The sequence below is a fragment of the Hermetia illucens genome, chromosome 4, assembly GCF_905115235.1.
Source record: "Hermetia illucens chromosome 4, iHerIll2.2.curated.20191125, whole genome shotgun sequence".
Lineage (NCBI taxonomy): Eukaryota > Metazoa > Arthropoda > Insecta > Diptera > Stratiomyidae > Hermetia > Hermetia illucens.
In genome coordinates this window covers 83856231-83881575 of record NC_051852.1, presented here as the reverse complement: position 1 = coordinate 83881575, position 25345 = coordinate 83856231, and the positions used below count along the sequence as shown (strand labels likewise).

The 25345-nt window shown below is 39.7% G+C and overlaps 1 protein-coding gene across 4 annotated transcripts in view; it reads right to left on the bottom strand.

The window, feature by feature from the left end:
- The window catches only part of LOC119655068 (gustatory receptor 68a-like), a 224158-nt gene that overhangs the window by 67840 nt on the left and 130973 nt on the right, over positions 1-25345 (bottom strand). Inside the window, exon 1 of one of the 4 annotated variants that reach the window (XM_038060763.1) lies at positions 5302-6211. The exons of the other annotated variants lie outside the window; for them this stretch is intronic. Within the exon in view, the coding sequence (XP_037916691.1) occupies positions 5302-5724 (423 nt within the window). The 5' untranslated portion in view covers positions 5725-6211. Of the gene's footprint in view, positions 1-5301; positions 6212-25345 lie in introns of those variants that run through there. 4 annotated transcript variants of the gene reach the window in all.

Sequence of the window (25345 nt, the reverse complement as noted above, 5' to 3'; positions counted from 1 at the left end):
ATTTTATTGCAAAACCATGCCCTCTAGCATCATTCAGTAGCCATGAAAGGGGGTTCAGTGCCATACAAAACCAAAGAGGACTCAATGAATCCCCCTGGAAGATGCCCCTCCGAATACGGATGGGCTCTGAGGTATTAGCACCCTCAGATGTACGGACTGACAAGGTGGTATGCCATCATATTATCCCTACTAAGCCTGCCATCAAATGCTTGAGAGTGATGATAGACGGGAGGCTCAGCTATAACCAACACGTGCAGTATACTTATAAAAAAGAATCCACTGCAAGTGTCGCCCTGGCAAGACTGAAACTGAACATGGGAAAGCCACGGCATGCTTCCAGGTTGCTTATAGCTAAGGTAGTGAGTTCCATCCTGCTGTATGCAGCTCCAGTTTGGAGAAAGGCAAAGGAACAAGATAAGAGGGTATTGCTGAAGAATAAGGGGAGGGAACCACAACGAATCACAATTAAAAACTGATTCAGCCCCGCAGCGCAACGCTTTAAAGTAGTCCCACCGGGAAAGGTAGCACGGGAAAAAGGTGGTATTAGTGAGTGAAAGTCTCACATAACTGCATTGCGGGAGCCAGCAATCGATTTTGTATCTTTCCACCTTCAAACGATGAACAAAAAAGACAAGCAAACAGTAAACCAGCTGCGACGATATTTTTGATGACTCGGAACATATCTTCTTCAGGAACGAAAGGAAGGAAATATCGGAAAGTCTAATTGGGGAAACGCTTGCGTACTGGGAGAATTGGAATGCAGTTAGGCATTGATGACGCGGATTCAGTGCGGGTTCAAAGCGGCAGAGGAGGCATGAAAGGCGCAGATACGAATGCAAAACCATGTCCAGCCCGCGACCTTATACTTTTTGGCTGTTCTGCGTCGAAAAGGGATGGAGTTAGAGAGTGGTTTTAGTGGATAAGACTCTCCCACCGATATTTCGATAGTCCAGCTTGTCCTTTAAATACATAAATCAGACACCAGTAGATGTGCTGATCAGAAGGCAGAAGTGATTAATAGCTGGCATCTTTTGGAAGAGACATCAGTTCCATTGTGGTCTACGCTATGTAATAAAATTTCATTACCCAAGATGGCCAATCTGATGCTCAAGAGCTACTTGGTGCAGTTTCTCGGAATGTGCCCACATAAGGGTTATGGCAATCAGTAAGAATACTCTCGTCACGTATATTCAGTGAGAAAAATTGAAATCCGGACATTCTTGTACGAAATATCATATATGAGTGTTCAGAAAGGGGGTAAAAGGAGTTGTATGTGTTCTGTTTTTTGACAAGAACATAACGTACAGTCTGCTGGATGTAATGCAAAGAAAATTAATACAAGTCGAGAAAATGGACGCTGGACGCTTCAGGTTCAAAAGGTTTTGTGCTTCCCTATGTAAGGAATTTTGAGTCCGTGGCAGTTTCGCTTGCATAATAATTTAAAATTCAACGACGTCAGCAGCTATTTCTAGAACTGACCTGCTCTGCAAAGTACTCTTCCGATTTTAACTAATTCCATACGCTTCACACTACTAGCTCAACATTATTAGCAAATGTGAAGATGTTCGTGAAGAACAAATAAAAACAAGCCGGAATACTGGAAGCTCGCGCTTCGAGAATAAAGGTTTTGTGTTCATCTCATGGGAGAAACTTCTACGCTTCCTATATAGCTGTAATTAATATATTCCTTCATATTTTTCCAGACTACAAGATATACTTACATATGTATTACAGACATAAACATTATCCTCACCCTAAACAAGCAAACTGCCTATTACTGAATATTATACATGTCCATGCACGTATATAAATTCATCGTACCCATATTTCAGATTTAGTTCGTGCACAAAAGTAACCATATGTACATATTATATATACTATGAATATTGAACACGGCTGGTATAGTGGACAAATATATTTATCTGAATTAGACACTATCCGCAAACTTCATTAGCACGTATATATACCTACATACACACATATCTCTGCCTGAAATTATTGATATTGATATACAAATGACTAAAAAACTAAAAGTCAATGTTTCCCTGCGATCATATGAGCTCACTTTGCTGTGGTATTGACGAATCGATATGCGATGATGACGTCACACACATTGCAAAATCCAGGAAATTCACAAAAAATGGAAAAGTTCCACCCTCTATAACTTTGCTATTGAATAATAGTTGGCTTTTCTTCAAACTGACCAAATTGCGCATTTATGTTATGTATGGAATGGTAAATTTCTGAAATATAGAAATATATTATTATTAACTTCATTTGTACGGATATCAGAACCGGAAGTATTTTGAGGCCTAGATTTCGTAGAGATGCACCACAGATATTTTTTTTTTGATTTTTCGGTTGCATAGGTTCTGAGAATGAGACCTGCCTCATTTTTTTGGTGCACACATTTTGAACCTTCACTCCTCTATCTTTCACCCAATATCAGAGACAGGTCAGTCGTAGAGGGGAATTGTTAGTGTATGCATACATCGAAATTTATTAAAAACAAAATATGCTTGCAGTGCAGAGAAATTGAGTATTTGTCACACATTCAAGGTATGCCAAAACAATGACCCCAAAGCTTAAGTGTGAGAAACACGCATCTAGTAGTTTCCAATCGTCCAAAGCTATTCAAAACCTCTCCACGATTCTCGGGTTGAAATATTATTAAGAGCCGGCGCGATTGAACCTTAAAGAGGAAAACTAAGATGTTCCCTTCTGATCCACCGCTAAAATGAGTTCACCTTGTACATATGATGATGGCGTCATAAACGTCTAAGAATGCAATAAATAGTAAACTTTCTATCCATCTATAACTTTCTTCATAATAGTTGGAATTCAAACTTTTCACAATGATGTCCTATCTTATCGCTTATGCTGGTGGCAAAATTTTAAACTAGAGTACACTTAATGGGGCTGGCAAGTAAATTTCTAAAATATGGTAATATGCTATTATTAACTTTATTCGAGCAGATATCGGAATGGAGTGGATAGGTTCTAAGAGGACTCTCTGGTACGGGACGGATGAGGGCCCCAAAGAGTACATTGTCACAGCCGGGGTATCACAGGGATCGGTACTTGGTCCCCTGTTGTGGAATATCATGTATAATGGGGTGCTTGCTCTTGCCGTCCCAGAGGGGACTACGATTGTCGGCTTCGCTGATGACCTAGTTGTGGTTGTTGCAGCAAAACACCCAGAAGATGTGGAGGTTTACGCAACGGAAACAGTGAGAGCGGTAAAGTCCTGGCTAGAAAAGGCTGGGCTGACCTTGGCGGACGCGAAAACGGAAGCGGTCTTAATAACGAAACGCAGGAAAAATAACACTGTAAAAGTGGAGGTCGGTGGACATACGGTCGTATCAAAGCCGGCTATCAAATACCTGTGGGTAATAATTGACACCAAATTGAGTTTTAGGGAACACCTAGAGTATGCATGCCAAAAGGCAGCCAGTGCCACCACGGCACTTGCAAAAATGTTGCCAAATATTGGCCGGAGGTTGGTGCTAGCCGGAGTGGTGCGCTCCATCCTGCTCTACTCGTCACCTGTGTGGGCAGAGGCGCTTGCAAACTCTCAGAGACGGAAGCAGGTGAACTCGGTTTACCGGTGGATGGCTCTGAGGGTTTGCAGTACTTTTAGAACCACATCAGATGAGGCAGGATTGGTGGTGGCAGGCATGATCCCGGTTGACACTCTGGCCAAAGTAATGAGTGTCCTGTACAATGCAAGACATATGGAGGGGCATACACAGCGTAGAAATGCGGCAAGGTCAAAGTCGCTTGATCTCTGGCAACGCAGGTAGGACGAGTCTACGAAAGGTCGGTGGACGCACAGGCTCATTCCCAACATTAGGGTGTGGCTTGAGCGAAAACATGGGGAAACCAAATACCACATTACCCAGTTCCTCACGGGACACGGTGGTTGCTACAGGCAGTATCTGCACCGCTTTGGGTTGGATGATTCTCCGAACTGTCCCAGATGCGATGGCATACCGGAGGATCCAGAGCATGTGATGTTTCACTGCCCACGATTTGCGATGGAGAGAAGGAGCTTAAACCAGGTGCTGGGCAGGAGCTGGACCCCGGAGAGCTTGGTTACTGAGATGCTGGAGTCCGAGGAGAAATGGCTTTCGGTTGGCTCCGCAATCATCCAAATGCAGGAGGAGTTGCAGAAGGAACAAAGAAGGAGGAAAGCTGCAAATAGGAGAAGGATGAGTGCCTAAGAGCAAACCTACCCCGCGAAGTAATACCTCAATGGTGGTCCCGCAGGGCTGGGGCTGGAGAGACCGGGGGTGGTTTTTAGTGGGTGTGGATCCCACACGCGCCCGCTGTAGTTCCGCCGTTCGGGCGGCGGAGCTGCGGCGGACGTGCCTTTCTAAGATTTTCCACCTCCGTGTACGCACCAAAAAAAAAAGGTTCCAAGAATGAGACCTGTTTCACTTTTTGGGACTCATGTTTGCGGCCCTCGCTCCTCAAGACTCGATCTGATATCAAAAATAGAACTAGAAAAATAGAACACATACATACAATATATTGAACCAATTTTAATAAGGTTTTGTTTCACACAAAACCTTGAAAGTGGCCAAAACAGAAACTTCCTATGTGGCAAATTTCACGAAAATTTTTTTGTGAACTAGAATGTGGTCTGTGCAGCTATAAATTTTTACATGTGAAATTTCCCTGTTCCATCGGAAAGTGTTGAAGCACACCGCGTAATAAATAAGTATATCAAATTTCAAACCGATAGCTTCTGTAATTTTTTTTTGTATGCGACCACCATCAGAGCCCCTTTAGTTTTTAAGTAGGTAGGATCGTCCGAGCCTAAATGCTTGGCACTTAGTGCTAGTATTAGGTAAAATCCGGCATCTACCGAGATTGTCATAACTCGGCAATAATAATCGTTGGCGCAACAATCCATATTGGATCAAGGCCTTGAATTGTGTTAGAGCATTTTCGTTCAAGACCGCAACGGTACACTACAGTACACTGTAGGATTCGACTCAGGTACTTATTCGCAGCGGAGTCGACTTGTATGTAGTCACGATAACAAATCCCTCTGCCATCAGTGAGATCTGAACCGCGACTGTCCGTTATTACAGCCCAGCGCTCTAGCCACTTGAGCCATCCGAACAGACGGCGACTTGAAACGTCAAATCGGAGGATAAGTCTATTCGGGGGCAATAATGACAGAATGCAAAAACTATTTATCTTATTTTTGTAAGTTAGATATGCCACTAAGCAGATGTTTGTAGAGTTTTATAAGTTTTATACATTTTAAACAAAAATACATATTTGACTCACCTCATCACTCATTGCACTACTGGTAGCAGACAAATGAAACAATAGGGAAAAAAATGTTAATACCCAAATGACGTTGATGATGAGGCTGCGAAATGGATATTTTGGATCCGTCAATGTATCCAGCAAATACAATATTTCAGCTGTCATGGAGTATGATCCATAAGCAAAACATAATAAAGATGTGAATCCATACACTGCATTTATTTTATTGACAATATCACAAATATGATCCCTCAATGTTAATGTAACGGTCAACTCTCTACATATTGTATGGGGTATCCACAAAACGCAAAGGGACGAGTTTAAGGTTTCTAAACGACTTGTTACCACTTTTAGAAAGTACATAATAATTAGCACATGTGAAAGGCACACAGTTAGTACCATTGGATAATATATTATTGCAATAACGGAAAACCGGTGCATTCCTTCCTATGGCATAAACATTTGTGCGGAAAAGAACAAATTAATTAGTGGAAATATAATTAGTGTAAAAGGATATTTATGAGTAGTATGTGTAGCAGTTAACTTTTTATTAAACTTAAGAAACTTGCGGTCTAGGAGCAAGAGGTCATTCAGAATAAAGAATTGATTTCTAGAGTTTAGAGCGCTCACATAGAATATCAAGGTCGAAGTCACTACACAAAAGGATAACTCAATGAACTGATTAATGGTTTCCGTTTGATAGCCACTTCTAAATAGAGAGAAATAGTGAAAGTTTTCGAATGAAAAGAAAACAAAAAACCAGAAATTAATTGAAATAAGTGCTACCCCGATAATCATAAAAACTTGAACATTATGTAATCGTAAAGATACGGAAGAACACGGGTCGTAATCTACCAAACGGGGAAACAGTCCCAACATTTTTAAGATTCGGAGCAAGTATTTAACTTCTTTTAAAACGATATCTTCATTGGAGTCTATCATTAACAACTGAATACCAACTGCTTCAGTTAAAAACTAATTATTTATAGAATACGGTAATGAACCTAACAGAAATTGCATGCAGTACACTCATATGTAGTCAATTTCCCTAAGTGGTCTCTGATAATATTGTAATTGGACAATGACTGGATGGATTACAAATAGCATCGTGTAAACTCTGTATGTACATAACTCAATGTATGAACACAAACAATTTATTTGAGAGTAAACACGAATGAAATCAAATAGTTTTTAATTATTAAGACGATATTTATATATTTATTGTAAACATTTCGAATTTAGAACAGGAGCACATGTATAAAGGTAACTTCTGTCAGGATTTCCAAAATTCTTCAATTCTGAATTCCAAATTAAATTGAAGCATGGAGCTTCTAGCAAATTACTAATATTCTTGAGAATGGCATTAAATTTTAAAAAATATGCTAAAATATATAAAAAAAATAAGTATTAAATATGAGGCGACCTGATTTAATTAAGGATTTTGGAGTGGTTAATTTACAAGTAGCATCCTTTGGTATTAAATAAGTCGCAAACGGGGGATTTAACGCCCATTCTAAATATATGACCGATCCAATGCTACTTCCGGCTTGTTATCAAAACGATCACCGATATTTGGGTCTCCCGTGGTTTATTCATTTAGAATTAAGCATGAGTTGGCGAAAGGTTGAAGCGTTCGAGTAACAGCGGCATCACAGCCCATATAACGGCACACAGGGAGCATTGGTGTAGAGCAAATTCAGTTTTATGTGTTGAAATAGCTGCATCGATAGATTTTAAAGAAAAAAGCGAAGGCGAACCTAGCTCTATTGATACATAGAGTGGCTTCAAGTACGGTGCCACCAATAGCAGAAAGAAAATTAAAAAAAATAAATTAATCGACGCCTTCAATATTCTGTCTATTCGTGCAAATAAGAAGAATAACATAAGCCATTACACTGAAAATACCGGAATACCCAACATTCGTTTAAGTATCGCCTCTGTTATTGGATATGATGCTACCCACTGCAACTGCAGTATATCAACACCACCAAACTGATGTCTGATGCTTCCAGCGGCGAAGCACACACATCGGAAAGGCTCTCTGGGTTCCACTTCCACACTACAGGATGGACGTGTATCATCTTGTAGAATTCATATTCTATAGGTATGCTCAGCGGGTGAATTATGGCGTATCGTGCTGCACTTAGGTTCACTCACTTGCCCTTATGGGAAGCTTGTTTCTATTTTATGACAACACGCAAAAATTGAACCCTCCCACTTCTCCTTTTTCTGTTTTTGAGCCATCGGTGTAGAAGTTCTCCGTATATCTCACCACGCATTCTTCTGGTTAGTACCACTTTTCATTCATGTTCATCTTCGACCAACATGATCTATTACATTACACTACAAAAAACTGAATTCAGTTTTCCCAATTTTAACAACACAGAAGGAACAAAACCTTATTAGAATCGAGTCGATGTCTGTCTGTCCGTCTGCCTTTCTGTCCGTATGTCTGTCACACCCGATTTATTCGGAAACGGCTTGACCGATTGTCACGAAAATTGGTAGGAGCGTGTGATCTGTTGTTCCCTTTACATGTAACAAGTGGCGCCATTTTGTGTTAAGTTAGGGGGGGGCGTTCCCCATACATGTGAATGGAGGGTGCAAATTGTTTTTTCATTAAATGTGGTCATGTGGGTATCAAATTAAAGGGTTCAATTAGTATTTTTCGAAACTAGTTCCATATTTGATATCAGGTAAAACATCGGGAAGTGAGGGCGCAAAACATAACCATCAAATAGTGTAACAGGTCTCGTTCTCAGTACCTATCCAACCGAAAAATCTGAAAAAAATTACGGTGGTGCATTTTTACGAATTCTAGGCCTCAAAGTACATCCGGTTCCGATATCTGCACAAATAAAGCATATTTTCACATTTCAGAAATTTACCCCGCAACCCCCTTATGTCCATTCTAGAAGTACACGGGTGTAAGGGATAACAAAGTGCACAATTTGACCAAGTTTGAAGAAAATCCAATTATTATTAACAAAGTTATAGGGGTGAAACTTTGCCATTTTTTGTGAATTTCGTGCATTTGGCCATATGCATGACGTCATCATTCCATATCAATCCGTCAATAACACAACGGCTAGTGTCTAATTCAGATAGATATTTGTACATTAAACCAGCCGTATTTAATATACATACTATATATGTACATATGTATGCCTTTATGCACGAAGTAAACCGGTAATATGGGTACGATCCATTTATATACATGCATATATATGTACAGTATTCGGAAATAGGCAGTTTGTTTGTTTAGGGTGAGGATGATGTAGTTTGGAAAAGGATGAATGAATGAATGGGTTATGAAGGAATATGTTGGATTTGTAGCTATATACGGATAGAAAAATATGCGTTGAAATTTCTTACATAAGATGAACACAACACCTTTATACCCGAAGCGCGAGCTTCCGTATTCCGACTTGTTTGTAAATATTTTCACTGTGATTTTAAAAAACAATATACTACTGGTAACTTGATTTGAACATATATAGGAATGCGCTGTATTTTGAGGATTTTTCTATTTGATAAAAAAACTTTTGATTTTTAGTTTTATTTATAAATTTACGGTACTTTTTAATAATAGGGGGATATACATATCACTATACATATACATCTATTAGAGAATTTCAATGAACAAATTTTTTACTCGCTCGCGCTTCGGATATAACGGTTTTGTGTTCATCTTATGTAAGAAACTTCAACGTACATTTTTCCATTCCTATATAGCTTCATATTTTTCTTAACTACAAGAGATACATACATATTATAGCCATAGATATTATCCTCATCCTAAACAAACAAACTGCCTGTTGCATATATATGCACGTATATATTGATCGTACCCATGTTTCCGATTTACTTCGTGCGCAAAAGCATACATATGTACATATATAGCACGTATAATAAATACTGTTGGTTTAATGTACAAATATGTCTATATACTATATACCTGCAGACACACACGTCTGTTTGGTGTAATTAAGATTCATATACAAATGACTAAAAAAAACTAAAATAATTTATTCCGACCCCATTTTTATGTGGTATTAATGAATTGATATGGGATGATGACGTCATACATGTTGCAAATTGCACGAAATTTACAAAAAAAAGGCAAAGTTTGACTTTGTAACTAATAATTGAATTCCTCCAACTTGGCCAAATTGTGCATTGCGTTATCCCTTACACCCACGCCACATTTTGTACTTCTGGGATAGACCCCCTTATGTCTATCCCAGAAGTTGCGGGGTCAATTTCTGAAATGTGGAAATATACTATTATTAACTTTATTTGTGCAGATATCGGAACCGGATTTTCAGATTTTTCGGTTGGATATGTTCTGAGAACGAGATTTGTTATTCTTTTTGATGGTCATATTTTGTCCCCTCACTCCCCTATGTTTCACTCGATATCAAATACTAATTGAACTCTTTCATTTGATACCCCACATGACCACATTTTATGAAAAAAATGTTGCACCCTCCATTCACATGTATGGGGAGCCCCCCCTTAAGCGTAACTCAAAATGGTGCCATCTGCTGCATGTAAAGGGAACAATAGATCACATGCTCTTACCAATTTTCGTGACAATTGGTCCAGCCGTTTCCGAATAAATCGGTTATGACTGACAGACAGACGAACAGACAGACATCGACTCGATTCTAATACACACAATTTTAAGATATGACTTTATCGGATATATATTGGGGAAAGGCTAAAGTATTTGCCAACAAAAGCATATAACAAATACTACCAGCAAACAACGTCTTAACAGAGTTTTAATAAAAGAATTCCATGTTGCTCCTCTAATTGACCTCATCCCTCGTCGCACTACTGGTGACAGACAAGTGGTACAATTTGAAAAAGAATTTTAATATCCAAAAGATATTAGAAATCGAATTGTGAAATTTGGATCCGTCATTGCATTCAGGAAACTCAATATTTCGGTTGTAATGGTATAGAATCCTCAAGCAAAACATAATAATGATGTGAATCCATACACGGTATTAATTTTATTAATAACATTGAAAATATTTTCAACTCTCTCCAATTTGAATGTTGCATCTTCGGATCACAAAGGGAAGAGTTCAAAATTTTCAAACGATTTGTTACCAATTTTAGAAACTGCAAAATAAGTAGTAGTAAGTGAAAAGCACACAGGTAGCACCACTGTAAAATCGTAAAAATCGGCAACCGATTCATCCCTTTTTATTGAAAGTTTGTGCAAAAACGAACAAATCAATTAGTGGAAAAATAATTAGTGTAATAGGATATTTATGGGAAGTGTGTATTTATTTGCTTATTAAACTTAGCAAACTCTCGAGCAAGAGGTCATTCAGAATAAATAATTAATTTTTAGTATTTAGAGCGCTCACATCAAATATTAAGAACGAACTCACTACACAATGGACTGGTTAATGGTTTCCGTTTGATAACCATTACTAAATGGCCAGAAATTGAATGAAATAAAAAATAAAAACTTAAAAATTATGTAGTCTTAAGGACGCACCAGCCTATCTTTAATAACTGAGCATTAACTTCTGCAGTTACAAGCTGATGACTTACACAATTTGACACTGAACCAGGTCGAAAATATCTGAACAAATGTAGTCAATTTATATAAGTGGTATCTGATAACAATTGGCTAATAATTTAATAGATTGGAAATACAAAATACATGATAACAAATTCAACTGAAGTAAAATAATTAAGAGAGAATCCATATAAAAAAAACTACCCTACAATAACTACCCGTTGTTAAATGCCAATTAGAATCCTACTACGGAAGTGATTTCCGTTTTTGCATTGTATACTGTATGAAGGCAGCTTTAGCGAGAATATTTTAAATTTATGGGCTGTACAGTTCCCAATTTCATGTTAAAGACATGCAAATCACGGATTTCTGAAAAAAATGTTTTTTAAAACTTCATTTGCATTAAATCCGGTTCAACGTCTGTCACTCAATATGACTGTCACACGCATTTTTCTCAGAAACGACTACACCGTTGTCACGAACTTTGGTGAAAAGGCAGGAACTATGAACGCCCACACATGCAATAAGTTACATTTTTCTACGTTGAGTTTATTGGGGAAGGGGGTCCTCATATGTGTGAACGGGGAGTATACGTTCATACATACTCATGTTGATTATTGATTAAGTGAAAGGTTTTGATTACTGCTTCTCGAAGCCAGTCTTAATTTTGATATTTGTTGTAAAGGCGAAGCGTGTGGGTGTCGAAATTTATGATTTCCTTGACGGACCCATTCTCAGAAATTACCCAACCCAAAAATCTGAAAAAAATCATGAAGGCCTTAAAATACTGTCCTCGTCGATATCGACTCAAATTAAATTAATAATAGTATATTGCTTTGTTTTTGAGGAAATTGACTAGAAACCCTTTTTCAGCTTATCCTAGAGTTACAAAAATTTACAGCGGCATAGACTATAGTATGAAACATGATGTCCCAAGTTTGATCAAAACGCACTATTGCTAATAAAGTTACAGTTCTGCACCCCAATGCACTTACATCAGAATCAAACAAAACCTTGCATACCTAAGGACTTCCATAATTAGGAAAGCTGACTTCACCATCCCCAACCAGACTGCATTTTGACTGTGACTTTTTCCCAACTGGCATAGAAAATCTAAATCTAATTGTTTGCTTTCGTTTTCCTATAGAATCTTCCAATTTACCTTGCGTTTCGGCAGTAATGATAACCATCTATACAGCAAATTCTGTCATCTTTACCTGGCTAGCGATAGAATATACGTTTCTGAAAAATGCACAGGCGGCAAAAAAATAGATTTGCACTGAGTGGGATTCGAACCTTGGGCCGGTTGAATATTCTATCCTTGAATATTCTCTATTATCAATTAAGGTTGGAGTTAAAGTTTAAAAAATGTTGACTCACATCGAAATGATCCCCGAAATTTAAACCTGACTCCAAAGAGACTGCACGCCGTCCTGCGATGGCGATGCACTTCTTACGAATACTTCTTTCCGGGCAGCTAAAAAAACTTTCAGTGTGATTTTGCGGAATTATATTTGCTGCAAGCCACGAAACAATATTTCATCGTCCTTCATGACAATTCACACACGAAATTTTAACAAAGTTAAAAAAAAGTTTAAAGTTTCTTGGCACGACTTATGACGTCTTATACAATGAAGTGGACTTTTCAGTGCATTTCAATTTGGTTGAAATTTAAAATATTGATAATAGAAAAACTTCAGTTTTCTTTTCAAAAACGGCCTTTGAGAGTTGTGTTGGATTACATCATAGAAATGATTTCAGTCATTATTGAAAATAAGGTGGGGAGTCTATTACCATACCAATTGAAAAATACCAATTCGGAGCACTCATTCACTAATAGTAATGGTTTAAAAATCTAATTCTAACAAGGCGAAAGAAAATTCGGTGCTTGACTGACACTTCATGTGATAACGGGCGAGTAGTGTGAGTCTGAGCTAAGTGAAAGCATACGACTTAGTGTCTGTTGCTTTCCGCTTTTGAAATAATCAACAGAAAGAAGTGAGAATGCTATGTGGTTGCGTGAAAGGACAATCCGATAGTTTACCTTCCGTTTCGGCAATAATTGTAACGAGATATATAGCAACTTCTGTCAAATACAACGTCTCCAAAACGGAAGATGTAAAAAAGAGAAGTATATTGTTTAATGCACATTAACTATAATATTTGAAATAATAGTGTTATAACGGCGATGCGCATATCTCTCTCCTCCGATGGATCCAAACATATATTCTATTTTACAAATGTCAGAAGTTAAATTAATGCAAATCTTCGACATTTTGCTGCAAGTCCCAGCGTAAAAGTTATGGAGAGAATGCAGTGGGGAGAGGGCAGTTAATGCGTAAGGGCAATGTTTGCGCGGTTTTTTCGGAAATAACGCCCGAACACAAAGTGCATAAGAAACTTCACTTGCGTACGTACGTTTTTGGAAGATTCGCCAACCTAAAAAAATGGGGTTACACTGAGGGCACGCCTTGGGGCGTTTGAATATTCTAAGGGATCCATTTTGTGCTATCATTTATATTAGGCCTATTCATCTCCTGAAAAATACTTGCCAAAATACGCTTCCCTGACTCAAGGGATTGCAATGGACAAAAAGAGCATCCTGATAGGTTGAAAACGACCAAGACGGAATAGCTATCCCAAAAACTTAAGAAGATGACGTAATTGACCGTGAAAGGCCGCTCGCAAATATTAAAGCTCCATCGCAGTGTAGAACTTCGGATCCGAGTGCCGCCATTGAAAAGGGTGATCCACGACAAACAGCGTCCTCGATCAACATTCCTCCTGCTTCAAATGTATGGTGAGGCGCGGCCTTCGAGGTTCACGCCATGCCTTGACATCCTCCGCCCATCATATTTTAGGATGCCTCTATTAAAGGGGCTAAAGAGGAGGAGGGAAAAAGAGGATCCCCAAAGTTTTGTTGGGAAAAATTGATTACTTTTGCCTTAATTGATTGCTTTCGATTATTTTTTTCTCCTCTGTATGTGAAACAAAACCTTATTAAAATTGTCTCAATTGCCGTCTGTCTGTCCGTCCGTCCGTCTGTCTGTCAAACCTAACTTACTGGGAAAGAGCTGAACCAATTGTCGCGAAATTTGGTGAGAAGAAGTGGTCTATGAATTCCTTTTCATATGGTAAGTGGCGCCATTTTGTGTTGATTTTGAAGAAGAGTGGTGTAAATTTTTTCACAGAATATGGTCATATTGAGTATTAAATGAAATGGATCGAGTAGTACTTTTCGAAATTGAACCTAATTCTGACATTGGATGAAACATAGGAGAGTGAGGAAAGGTAAAATAGGTCTCGTTTTCAGAACCTATCCAGCCGAAAAAATCACAATGGTCCATCTATACGGAGGCCCCAAAATGCACCACGTTCCAATATCTGCACAAATAATGATAGTATATTACCATACACACAACAGTTCTTTAAGGACGCGGTGCGACTTTCTCTTAACAGAATGTTACCATATTTTGGAAATTTACCCGAAAACCACCCTTGAGTTCATTCTAGATGAACAAAATCGCAGCGGAGTCAGTATAAGTGATAGGATAAGACATAATTCTGGGAAGTTTGAATGAAATTCAATTACTATTAAAAAAAGTTATAGAAGATCAAAACTTTGCATTTCTTGTAAACTCATTGCACTCTAAGACTTTCATGAACTGCGGGGTCCATGAAGACATTTTAGTTTTACTTTTTTAGCTGTTTTTAGTTATTTATATACCTGTATGAATTGTTCGAGACAGACATATGTATGTATATGTATGTGGTAATTAAGTTTGCCGGAAGTATCCGGTAGAATAGACAAGTTTGCACGTTGGCGCCAGTATTATTTACGTTAAGTATATATTTGTTTGCTTTTGTGCACGGAGTAAAGCGGAAATACGTGACGATTTGTAGATCAATTTGGATGGGTGGGTAACGTTTGTCGATTTACGATGAGCATAATGGTTAAGTCTTCGATATGTATGGACGTGTGTATATCTGCCGTTTAGCAATTAATGAAGGAATATTTTGCATTTTTTGTACAAATGGAAAACCATGCATAGAGAGCTCCACACATAAGATGAGCACGAAACCTTCATACCCTCCCAATCCCAGAGAGACATCGAATCTATTCTAATATTTTACACAAAACCTAAGAATTGTTTGCATGTACCGCTCTGAAGTAATTATAATAAGTGTTTTTCTGTTTACAAGGTATTTCCAAATTTCGCATTTTCCATTTTCCCTTTATGTAGCTACTACTACATACTGAGTGTTAGTCGTACTATCTAGTTGGTATGCCCACTTTATTAGAGAGTTAGCCTGGGAACGTTTGACACACTACTTTAGACTATTCCGCCCTAGGGAGTCTTCAAATCTCTCTAATAATGCTGTCCGAAAAGAGCTCGCCTCTATTTAAATAAAGTTGCTGACGAAACCCATTCCACAAGAAAGAAAGAAATTCGTACCTTCAAAATATTGTGCAAGTAACACTGGAAACCTCCATGTCCGCTCAGAGGTTAGGTAGGGAAGTAATTATTCTCATAATGCTTTCGGATCTACTACCAACGTAAGTTACTAATGACCTGCGCAGTCCATCTCTTGACTCGGTTTTCCAAGAAAGTTGCCATTTATTCACTGTATATTGCCCTTCTTCATGAGCAGCCGCCCTTCTTGAATCCTTCCCTTTGCGCTTGTACATGGTTTTATATTCCTTGGCAAAGGGACAACAGGGGTCTCTCCCGCGAGCACCATCACAGCTGGTTCTGAGACAATGCGGAAGCTAGCCGCCATCCGGAAAGCTAGCGTTACACCTACAGGTTAAGAACATAAGTTGAAAGTTTGCGCCATAGAGCAGAATGGGCTGCCCCATGACCCATGAGAAAACATCTCCCGTTAGAGGCTCCCCATAGTTTGATATTAGCCGACTTAAGGCCGACACGCAGCAGGCTTGTTCACTCGAAAATGCTCATCTTCAAATCGAGCGTCAATCCAAGATATTTAACTGTTCAACACAAAACGCATGGTCAGGATTTTCTTTTTAGTCAGGCTGACTACTTTTGTTTTTCAGCACTTGGTTGGAACCATGCGCAATCATGCGCTTACCTGCCGAATTAATATGCCAAATCTATTTTGGGTCTGTTCAACAAGTGCCGCAACATCATCTGCATAACTGGGCAGACACGTTTCTTTTGTCATGTCGAAACGTGGAAAATTATCGCATGAGGTGTTTCAGAGATCCTAAGATGAGTCCCTGTGCTACTTCCGACGAAATGTCTATCTTCATCTGACGGGGAGCGGTCTCTCAGAAAATCCGATTAATTCTAATAATATTCGTGAATTAATTTTCTAGCGTACCTAGCATATCTGCGATTCGAAGGCATTTTTGACATCAAGCGTCACGTGAAGCATTACTATTAGAGACCAATATTGTGTGCCTCAGCGCAATGAACCGCAGCCACAACCTCCATGGCAGTATCGACTGTGGATCTCTCTGCTAAAACCAAACTATCTTGGAGAAAGGTCCCGACAACAAGTATCGCTTCAACGAGTCTACTTCTGATGGGTTTCTTAAGCATTTTCCGGCCTTGTCAAACATAAAAAGTGGTCAGAATGCGAACGGCAGCTCAGTCTCCTGTGGCGAGGAGGTCTGGCCTATGGTGAAACAGCAGTTTATACATATGCCTCTGGCGGGATACCTCAGGGTTTTGGCGTCTCCTTATTTTTCATAGGGAGGAATTCCTGTTTCACCTCTTTGAAAAGTGGCCAATACTCAGTAAGTGAATAGGGTTTGCACTTTGTTCATCGCGCTGCAGATTCTCCTGTTAGCTTGTCTATGCCCTGTCATTTGGTGCGTGTCTGCTCCCGGTTCTTTAAATATTGTGCCAAATAACGGGGCTTATAACACTTCCCCCACAGAGGGCATGTCATGGTCGGTTGCTTCCGAGGCTTACAAACCCCGCAAGCCATCTTTAATGGATTCATAACTGAGTTTCTGGCAGTGGCAGCTACGGCGCCGTAGTGTCGCCGTTTCAATAACTTCGACGAATCTGCCAATGTTCACCTTTGCGACATTTCGCATGTACAGAAAGCTACTGCACGCCGAAAGACAACATCAACCATTTCGAAAGGAAAGTTTTGATGATCGAGAACTCTTTCAGAATTTGCGACCAGTCCATTAACACCGGCATTCATTCCGACATGAAGGGTTCCATCGGAAATGTTTCTTTCATAGCTTGGGCACCAGAATCTTGGCGTGGATTCGATGTATAAAACTACGAACTCTGTTCTCGCCACCATTATTAAGCATTACCCTGGGATTGAAGTTTTCCCGAACCAAGTCAAGTGCCGTCGCGAACCAGATAACAGTGGTCCCTGATAAGTTGAGATACTTTTTCCGGCATCATTCTCTGATTAGCACTAGATTGTCTCTCATGAGGGGTTGCACAAATCTGCACATTAATTTACAGGTTGCGGATTACGTTAGCCGTGACCGTATTTTCGTTAACATTTATTGTATATATATGCATCTATATATAAAATAGTGTTACAAGTGCGCTGTAATTTTATAATTCAAGAACGGGCGTGGTTACTGCCAAGAGTACGGGAAACAAAAACAACATCAAATACGTTGGAACCTATGAGCGTATATATACTGTGTGCTGATGTCATACACACGTCGGCAGACAGGTTTCAGTTAGTGATCATATTTAAGTTCTTTTTCATTGAACTTGCATTGTGAACGGACGTAATCGCTAGAACACCCATTTGAATTTGATATACAGAACAAAATAATATCAAATAATTAGTTGTTTGCTGATACCTTGCTTGAACATAAAAAGACAGTATTATTGTTTTTTTTTGTATATTCAAATCACTGAATAACACTTCTATTTCAAGAGCAGCTGAAACTTCGGAAAAGCGAGGTGCATAATTTGACAACATGCGAGTTTGAGCTTCCACTTGAAGGGCTGCCGAAACATCTCAACAACGTGGTGTACGAAGTACAAACTTTCAAGCAAAAGCGTCTATTTGCTGCTACAATTTGCGAAGTGCAGTTCACACGACTTGAAGCTAACCCATCTCGATAAGCTCGAACAAGATTGGAATCGTATTCATTCTTTGGTGAAAATCGCATTATTACTAACAAAGTTAGAATAGGTCAAATTTGTCGCTTCTGTACAAATTCAAGATTTTGAATATCAGTATCATATGCATACATAAATTACGTGCTAGGGACTAATGGGATAAACCTCCGCTCAAATGTTTTTATAAAAGAAATACACAAAACCTTTCATACCTGAAGCTTCCGATTTACCGACTTGCTTTTTCTTTAACATGACCGAAACCAAAAAAACACATTAAATTGCGATGTATAAACATATGAAGACCCAGGGCTTTGAGGAAAGTTGCAATCTTCTTCTTCTTCAGCCTTTGCCTCGGTCAGAAAAGGGGTGGCTCGTCTTGAGGGATTGCATCATTTTGTTCGATCATGTGCCTAATCTGGATTGAGTCGAAAGGCTCTCAAATCACCATCAACCATTTCAAGACAACGTTGTTGCGACCGACCTTTGGGTCGCTTCCCATCGACTTCGATGTTTCGACCAGTCTTGGCAAGTGAATTTTCATCAGCCTGAAATACATCGGGTTTAAGTTTCTCAGACTGTACTGCAATAGGGAAGAGGAAATTTTTGGATCACTGTGCCGATAACACTCTCTTGAAAATTGGCGAAGAAAGTGGCTTCTGAGATAAAGACAAAATTTCATTTCCTATGAGGATTAGACAGGAAGCGTAGAATTGTTAAAACTTCTGAATCGGGTAGATCGTGAGATTTTCGAAGACGAAATTAATTTTGTTAGAGTCAGTGCCATAAGTTTACTTGCGAAAGCTGGCAAAGGGAAATCTAAATAAATCATTTCATCATTTCATAATTTTTGTGATTTACTTTCCTTCTTATTTTATGCACTATAAATTCTTTCAATAAAGATTATACATATGCAATCTTATATGAAATTCGTTTGAAATGTGATCTAGGACCTTATTTTTGTCTTTTTGAAAAACGTTTGGAAATTAGAAATTATAAAAAAGTCGGGAAACCGGAAGCTTTATGCTTTATACCTAAAGGTTTTGTGTTTCTCTATGTGAGGAGCATAACGCAGTTCTCCATTGACTGATAGTATTGACTGCAGATATTTAAATCGCTCAGTCCTGTCCACGACAGTGACCTGCCCAGAACTGAGCAATTTAAATATCCCGGGTCAACGCTATCAGTTAATGGAGAACTACATAACGGAATTGCTTCATGCATTAACATTTGTGATCGACGAGTCAGCGAAGGTCTCAAATCTAAAATTTACCGCAATGTCGTCCGTCTGCCGCTGCCTATAGTTCTGAGTGTTGGCCGACTTTAAAAGACAATGAACGGCGTCTTGCGGTAATGGAGACGAAGATGTTGTAATGGACTGGTAGTGTGACACGTTTCGATCACATCCGAAATGAGGATATCCGCTATTGATATATGGTTGCACCGATGGTGGAAAAACTACTGACAGCTCCGTGTCACATAGTTAAAAAATCCATTGCCCTCTATTTTTTAGAAAGCGACTTAAATAAATCATATTTTGGAACGCCCTGAATAGTCAACTTGATACGTTTCACACTCTGAGTTTAAAATTATTAGCAAATGCGAAGAATTTAACCTACAACAGAGACAAAACAAGTCGGCAAATCGGAAGCTCGACGCTTCAGGTATAAAAGGTTTTGTGGAGCATAACGCACTTCTCCATTGGTTGATAGCATTGACTAGAGATATTTAAATCTCCCACTTCTGGCAATGGCAGTAACCTGCCCAAAACTGATCGTGGAAAAACTGCGAGTGAGGCGTTTTCAATGGTCACGTAATTCACGCTAACGAGAATTCACTTACCAATATTGGTCTGAACATCGAAGTCAATGGTAAGCAACCAAAAAGCCGGCCGAAACAACGGTGACTTGATACGCTGGATGGGGATTTAAAGTCCTCTCGATTACATCCAGATCAGGCATTTGATAACGAGTGCACGACAGCTCCGTGTCACATAGCTAAAAATTCCATTGTCCTCTATTTTTAGAAAGCGGTTGAAATAAATCCCCCTCATACGCTTCACAGCCTAATTAATATTATTAGCAAATGCCAAAAATTGAACCAACATCAAATGTAAACAAGTCGGAATACCGGAAGCTCGCGCTTCGGATATAAAGGTTTTGTGTTCATCTTATGTAAGAAATTTCAACGCACATTTTTCTATCCGTATATAGCACAAATCCAACATAATCCTTCATATTTTTCCAAACTACAAGACATACGTACATATTACAGCCATAGATATCACGCTCACCCTAAACAAACAAACTGCCTATTACCGAATACTGTACACATATATGCACGTATATAAATTGATCGTACCCATATTTCCGATTTACTTCTTATATCTATCTGAATTAGGCTCTACCTGCAAAGTTCATTAGCACGCATATATTATATACCTACATACACACATGTCTGGCTGACAAATAACTAAAAAACTAAAACAAAATAATTCTCTGCGACCCAATTCATAAGTTGTAGAGTGCACGAAATTCACAGAAAATTGTAAAGTTTCACCCCCTATAACTTTGTTAATAATAGTTGAATTTTCTTCAAATTTGACCAAACTGTGCATTATGTTCTTCGTTACACGCATGCCAAATTTTGTACTTCTGGGATGAACATAAGGGGGGATGCCGGGTAAATTTCTAAAATGTGGAAATATACTGTTATTAACTTTATTTGTGCAGATATCGGAACCGGATATATTTTGAGGCCTAGATTTCGTAGAGATGCACCACTGTGATTTTTTTTCAGATTTTTCGGTTGGATAGGTTCTGAGAACGAGACCTGTTACACTTTTTGTGGGTCATATTTTGAACCCTCACTCCCCTATGTTTCATCTAATATCAAATATTGAACCAGATTCGAAAAGTACTAATTGAGACCTTTCATTTGATACCCTACATGGCTACATTCTGTGAAAAAAAAATTTCCATCCTCCATTCACATGTATGGGGAGCCCCCCCTTAAACTTAACACAAGATGGCGCCACTTACTGCATGTAAAGGGATCACCAGATTACATACTCTCACCAATTTTCGTGATAATCGGTCCAGTCGTTTCCGAATAAATCGGGTGTGACAGACAGACAGACAGACAGACAGACAGACAGTAATTGCCCAGTATTCAGAAAGGCGTTCATAAATAAGCACAAATGAAGTTTATGCAACTAAATCTGAACCACTGTCGAGCGGCCCAAGACCTGCTCTCCCAGAGCGTGTTTGAAAATAATGTCGACGTAGCTATTGTATGCGAACAATATGAAAATCTTCATAGCGGAGTATGGGTAGCTGACAAAAACAGCAAAGCCGCGATATGGAGCTGCGGAAGTCGTGCTATAGAAGATGTAAAAAAACATCCAGAGAACGGATTTACACGTGCCAAAATAGGAGGTATATACATCTATAGTTGTTACGCAGCCCCGAGCCTTACGCTGGAGGAATTCACTTTGTTGCTTGAGAAACTATCTTTTGATGCCAGGCGCTATAATCCCAAAATAATTGCCGGTGATTTCAACTCATGGGCAGAAGAATGGGGAAGCAGAAAAACAAATGCAAGGGGGCAAATACTGCTAGAGGCATTCTCGCGTCTAAATGTCGTACTTGCGAACTCTGGGGGAGCCAACACATACCGGAGGGGAGAATTACAATCGGTAGTAGACCTCACTTTCGTCAGTGACACCCTTATCAAAGACTTGCAGTGGCATGTTAGCGAAGAGTACACACACAGCGATCATCAGGCTATTGTCTTCCAAACCTCGCGTAGGAATTACATGAAGCCACAAAAAAGAATAACGATGAGCTGGGTAACTAGCAAATTCGATGAAGAAATGTTCAAGGAGGTACTTCTAGATGACACATTAGTATCGGGAAGCGCACAAGAAAAAGCTTTACAGGCCGCGGAAAAATTGCAGCGAGCATGCGATGCCTCTATGCCACGGCGTAGCGCTTTCCGAAGACGAAATCCCAATTTCTGGTGGAATTCAGAAATTGAGGAATGTCGGAAAAACTGCCTCAGAGCTAGGAGATGCTCCCAGCGCAGAAGAAATCAACCTGAATTCGTTGAGCTGCACATGCAATACAAGAACGCGAGGAAAAAATTGCAAGTAGCTATCACGAAGAGCAAATCCGAACATTTCAAGCGGATGTGTACCGAAGCTGATTCTGATCCATGGGGTGGCGCCTACAGGTCTGTAATGTCATCACTGAAAGGCAAGCGCTCCCCACCGATTACCTGTCCAAAATTACTACAAAACATAGTGGACACTCTCTTCCCAGAGGATGTGAACTACACAAATCTGCCTAAAGTGCATGTAAACCCCGACGAAATCCCTGAAGTGGTAGAAGAGGAAATTTTTGATGCAGCAAGTAAATTGGCTGAAAATAAGACCCCAGGGCCAGATGGAATCCCGAATATCGCCCTGAAAGTGGCAGCCAGGTCAGCACCAGGTATGTTTGCTAAAGTTTTTACGGCATGCCTCAGAGAAGGAGAATTCCCCGAGCAATGGAAGCTGCAAAAGTTGATACTTATTCCGAAGCCAGGTAAACCATTGGGAGACCCCTCCTCATATCGACCGATATGTTTGGTCAATACCATTGGTAAACTATTTGAACGAGTATTATACAACAGACTGCTCGCTGTTGCGGAAAAGGAAGGAGGCCTATCCGACAAGCAATTCGGGTTTCGTAAGGGGAGGTCAACCATCGATGCAATCAGCATGGTGACTGGCCTGGCTCGCGCTGCAATACAAGATGACAAATGCTGCGCAGTGGTGACCCTCGATGTAAAAAATGCTTTCAACACTGCAAAGTGGACGAAAATCGTAGAGGCTCTAACCAAACTAAAGGTTCCAAAGTACATTGTACGCATCGTTGTTGCATTTCTTCTTGGAAGAAGATTATATTGCGACTCGGACGATGGAGAGAAATTATTCCCAATGACGTGCGGCGTACCACAGGGGTCTGTCTTAGGTCCCTTACTGTGGTTAATTATGTACAACGGAGTGCTGACGCTACGCCTTCCTAACGGCGTGACAACTATTGGTTTTGCGGACGATATCGGGGTAACAATAGTGGCAAAACGCTTAGACGAGATCGAAATCTATGCAAATGAAGCGATATGGGAGATAAATTCCTGGTTGAAAAAGTCCGGTCTATCACTTGCTGAACATAAAACGGAACTAGTGCTAATCAGCAAAAGAAGGAAAGACACGACCGTGAAAATTAAAGTTGGTGGAAAAACAATTTACTCCCAAGAGTCGCTTAAATATTTGGGAGTAATGATTGACAAAAGACTCAACTTTAAAAAAAACATTGAGTGCGCTGCAACTAAAGCATCTTCCATCGCTGTAACGATCTCGAGGATACTACCGAACATTGGTGGACCAAGACAAAGTCGACGTCGTCTTATTTCAAGGGTAGTTAGTTCCGTGCTACTCTACGCAGCTCCAGTTTGGGCAACCGTTCTGGAAAACAAATCAAACTGCGGAAAACTAGGAATGGCGTATCGGTTAAGTGCACTCCGGGTATGCAGTGCATATCGGACAACATCAGGAGAAGCGGCATATGTACTAGCAGGGATGCTCCCCGTAGACATCTTGGCGAAGGAAAGTCGGCGACTCTACGACAAAACGTATGCAGCTGGAGAGTCTAGCGCATTTCGACGGCAGCTGGCACGGTGGGAATCTATCGAACGGTGGCAACAGCGATGGGACGAGTCCCAAAATGCTCGTTGGACATACCGCATCATTCCGGATATTCGGAGATGGTTTGAACGAAACCATGGGGAATTAAGCCACGAGCTAACACAATTCTTGAGTGGACATGGAGGTTATCGTGCTTATTTACATCGATTTGGTCACGACGAATCACCATGCTGCCCAAGATGTGGTAACGTGGCTGAGAATGCGGAGCATGTCGTATTTGATTGCCCCAGGTTCACCGCGCACCGAACAAGAATGGAAGCGGTCGCAGACAGGCGTTTAACACCCGAAAACATTGTGGAGTTTATGCTGGAGTCAACGGATGCCTGGAACCAGGTTGTAAGGGAACTACAAGCTATTCACCAACAGCTTAGGCAGGAAGAACTACGACGAAAACAAGGAAGGGAGAGAACCATAATGAGCCGCAGCTAAAAGCTGATCCAGCCCCGCGATGCAATACTTGATAGGAGTTCCGTGGGGAGAGTGGAATGAGAAGGAGGTGGTTTTAGTGAGTAGAAGTCTCACATAACTGCGTGGCAGGAGCCAGCAGTAGGTTTTGAACCTTTCCACCTTCCAACGCCGAAAAAAAAAAAAAAAAAAAAAAAAAAAAAAAAAAAAAAAAAAAAAGACAGACAGACAGACAGACAGACAGACAGACAGACAGACAGACGGACAGACGGACAGACAGACACCGTCTCGATTCTAATAAGGTTTTGTTTCACACAAAACCTTAAAAAAGGCTAGGGAGAATTAGATTCTTCTTGAATGGAATTTTAATATTTCACGCGAATGTCAATTATTCTCGTTAATTATGATGTCAGCATCTTATTTGTATGGCTAAGGATGCTGTTAATTCGGACGAAATTGATAAGTTTCAACTGCTGTAACTTTGACACTAATAGTTGGACTTTCATGAAACTTGGCATGTGTATGCACGAGACTGTCTTAAGGGGAGTTTTTTAGCCAATTTCTAAAATTTGATAATATACCATTAGTAAATTTATTTGAGCAAATACCGGAATGGGACATCTCTCGAAGATTAGTTTTCACATAAGTTTCAGTAAATTTCTCAAAGTGGGTAATATACTATTAGTAAGTTTATTTGAGCAGATATTTTGAGGCCTAGATTTCATCTAAGCGTACTACCCTGATTTTTTTCGGATTTTTAGGTTGGGTAGTCTCCGAAAATAAGTCCTGTCTCACTTTAAGTGCATACATTTTGACTTCTCACTCGTGCACTTTGCAATTCACGAATAAACTAAGCTGTGGAAAGTACTAGTCGGTACCTTTCATTTGATATCCTATACAACTATATCCGTGAAAAAAAATTTGGAATACCCTCTTTGCATGTATGGGGAGCCCCTCTTTAAACTCCACCTAAATTTATGCCACTGGTTGTATGCGTGGGATTTCATAGTTCCCATCTGTCCACCAAATTTCGATCGGATCGGTTTAGCCATTTTGGAGAAAAGTGCGTGTGACAGACAGACAGAGAGACACTGAATCGATTTTAATAAGGTTTTGTTTTACACAAAACCTTAAAAAGGGCTGGGAAAAAGTAGATTCTCCATGAGTAGAATTTGAATATTTCATTCTAATGTCAATTATTGTTGTTAATTATGACGTCGGCATCTTATTTGTATGGCTTAGGATGTGGTAAATTCGCACGAAATTGCTAAGTTTGAACTGCTATAACTTTGA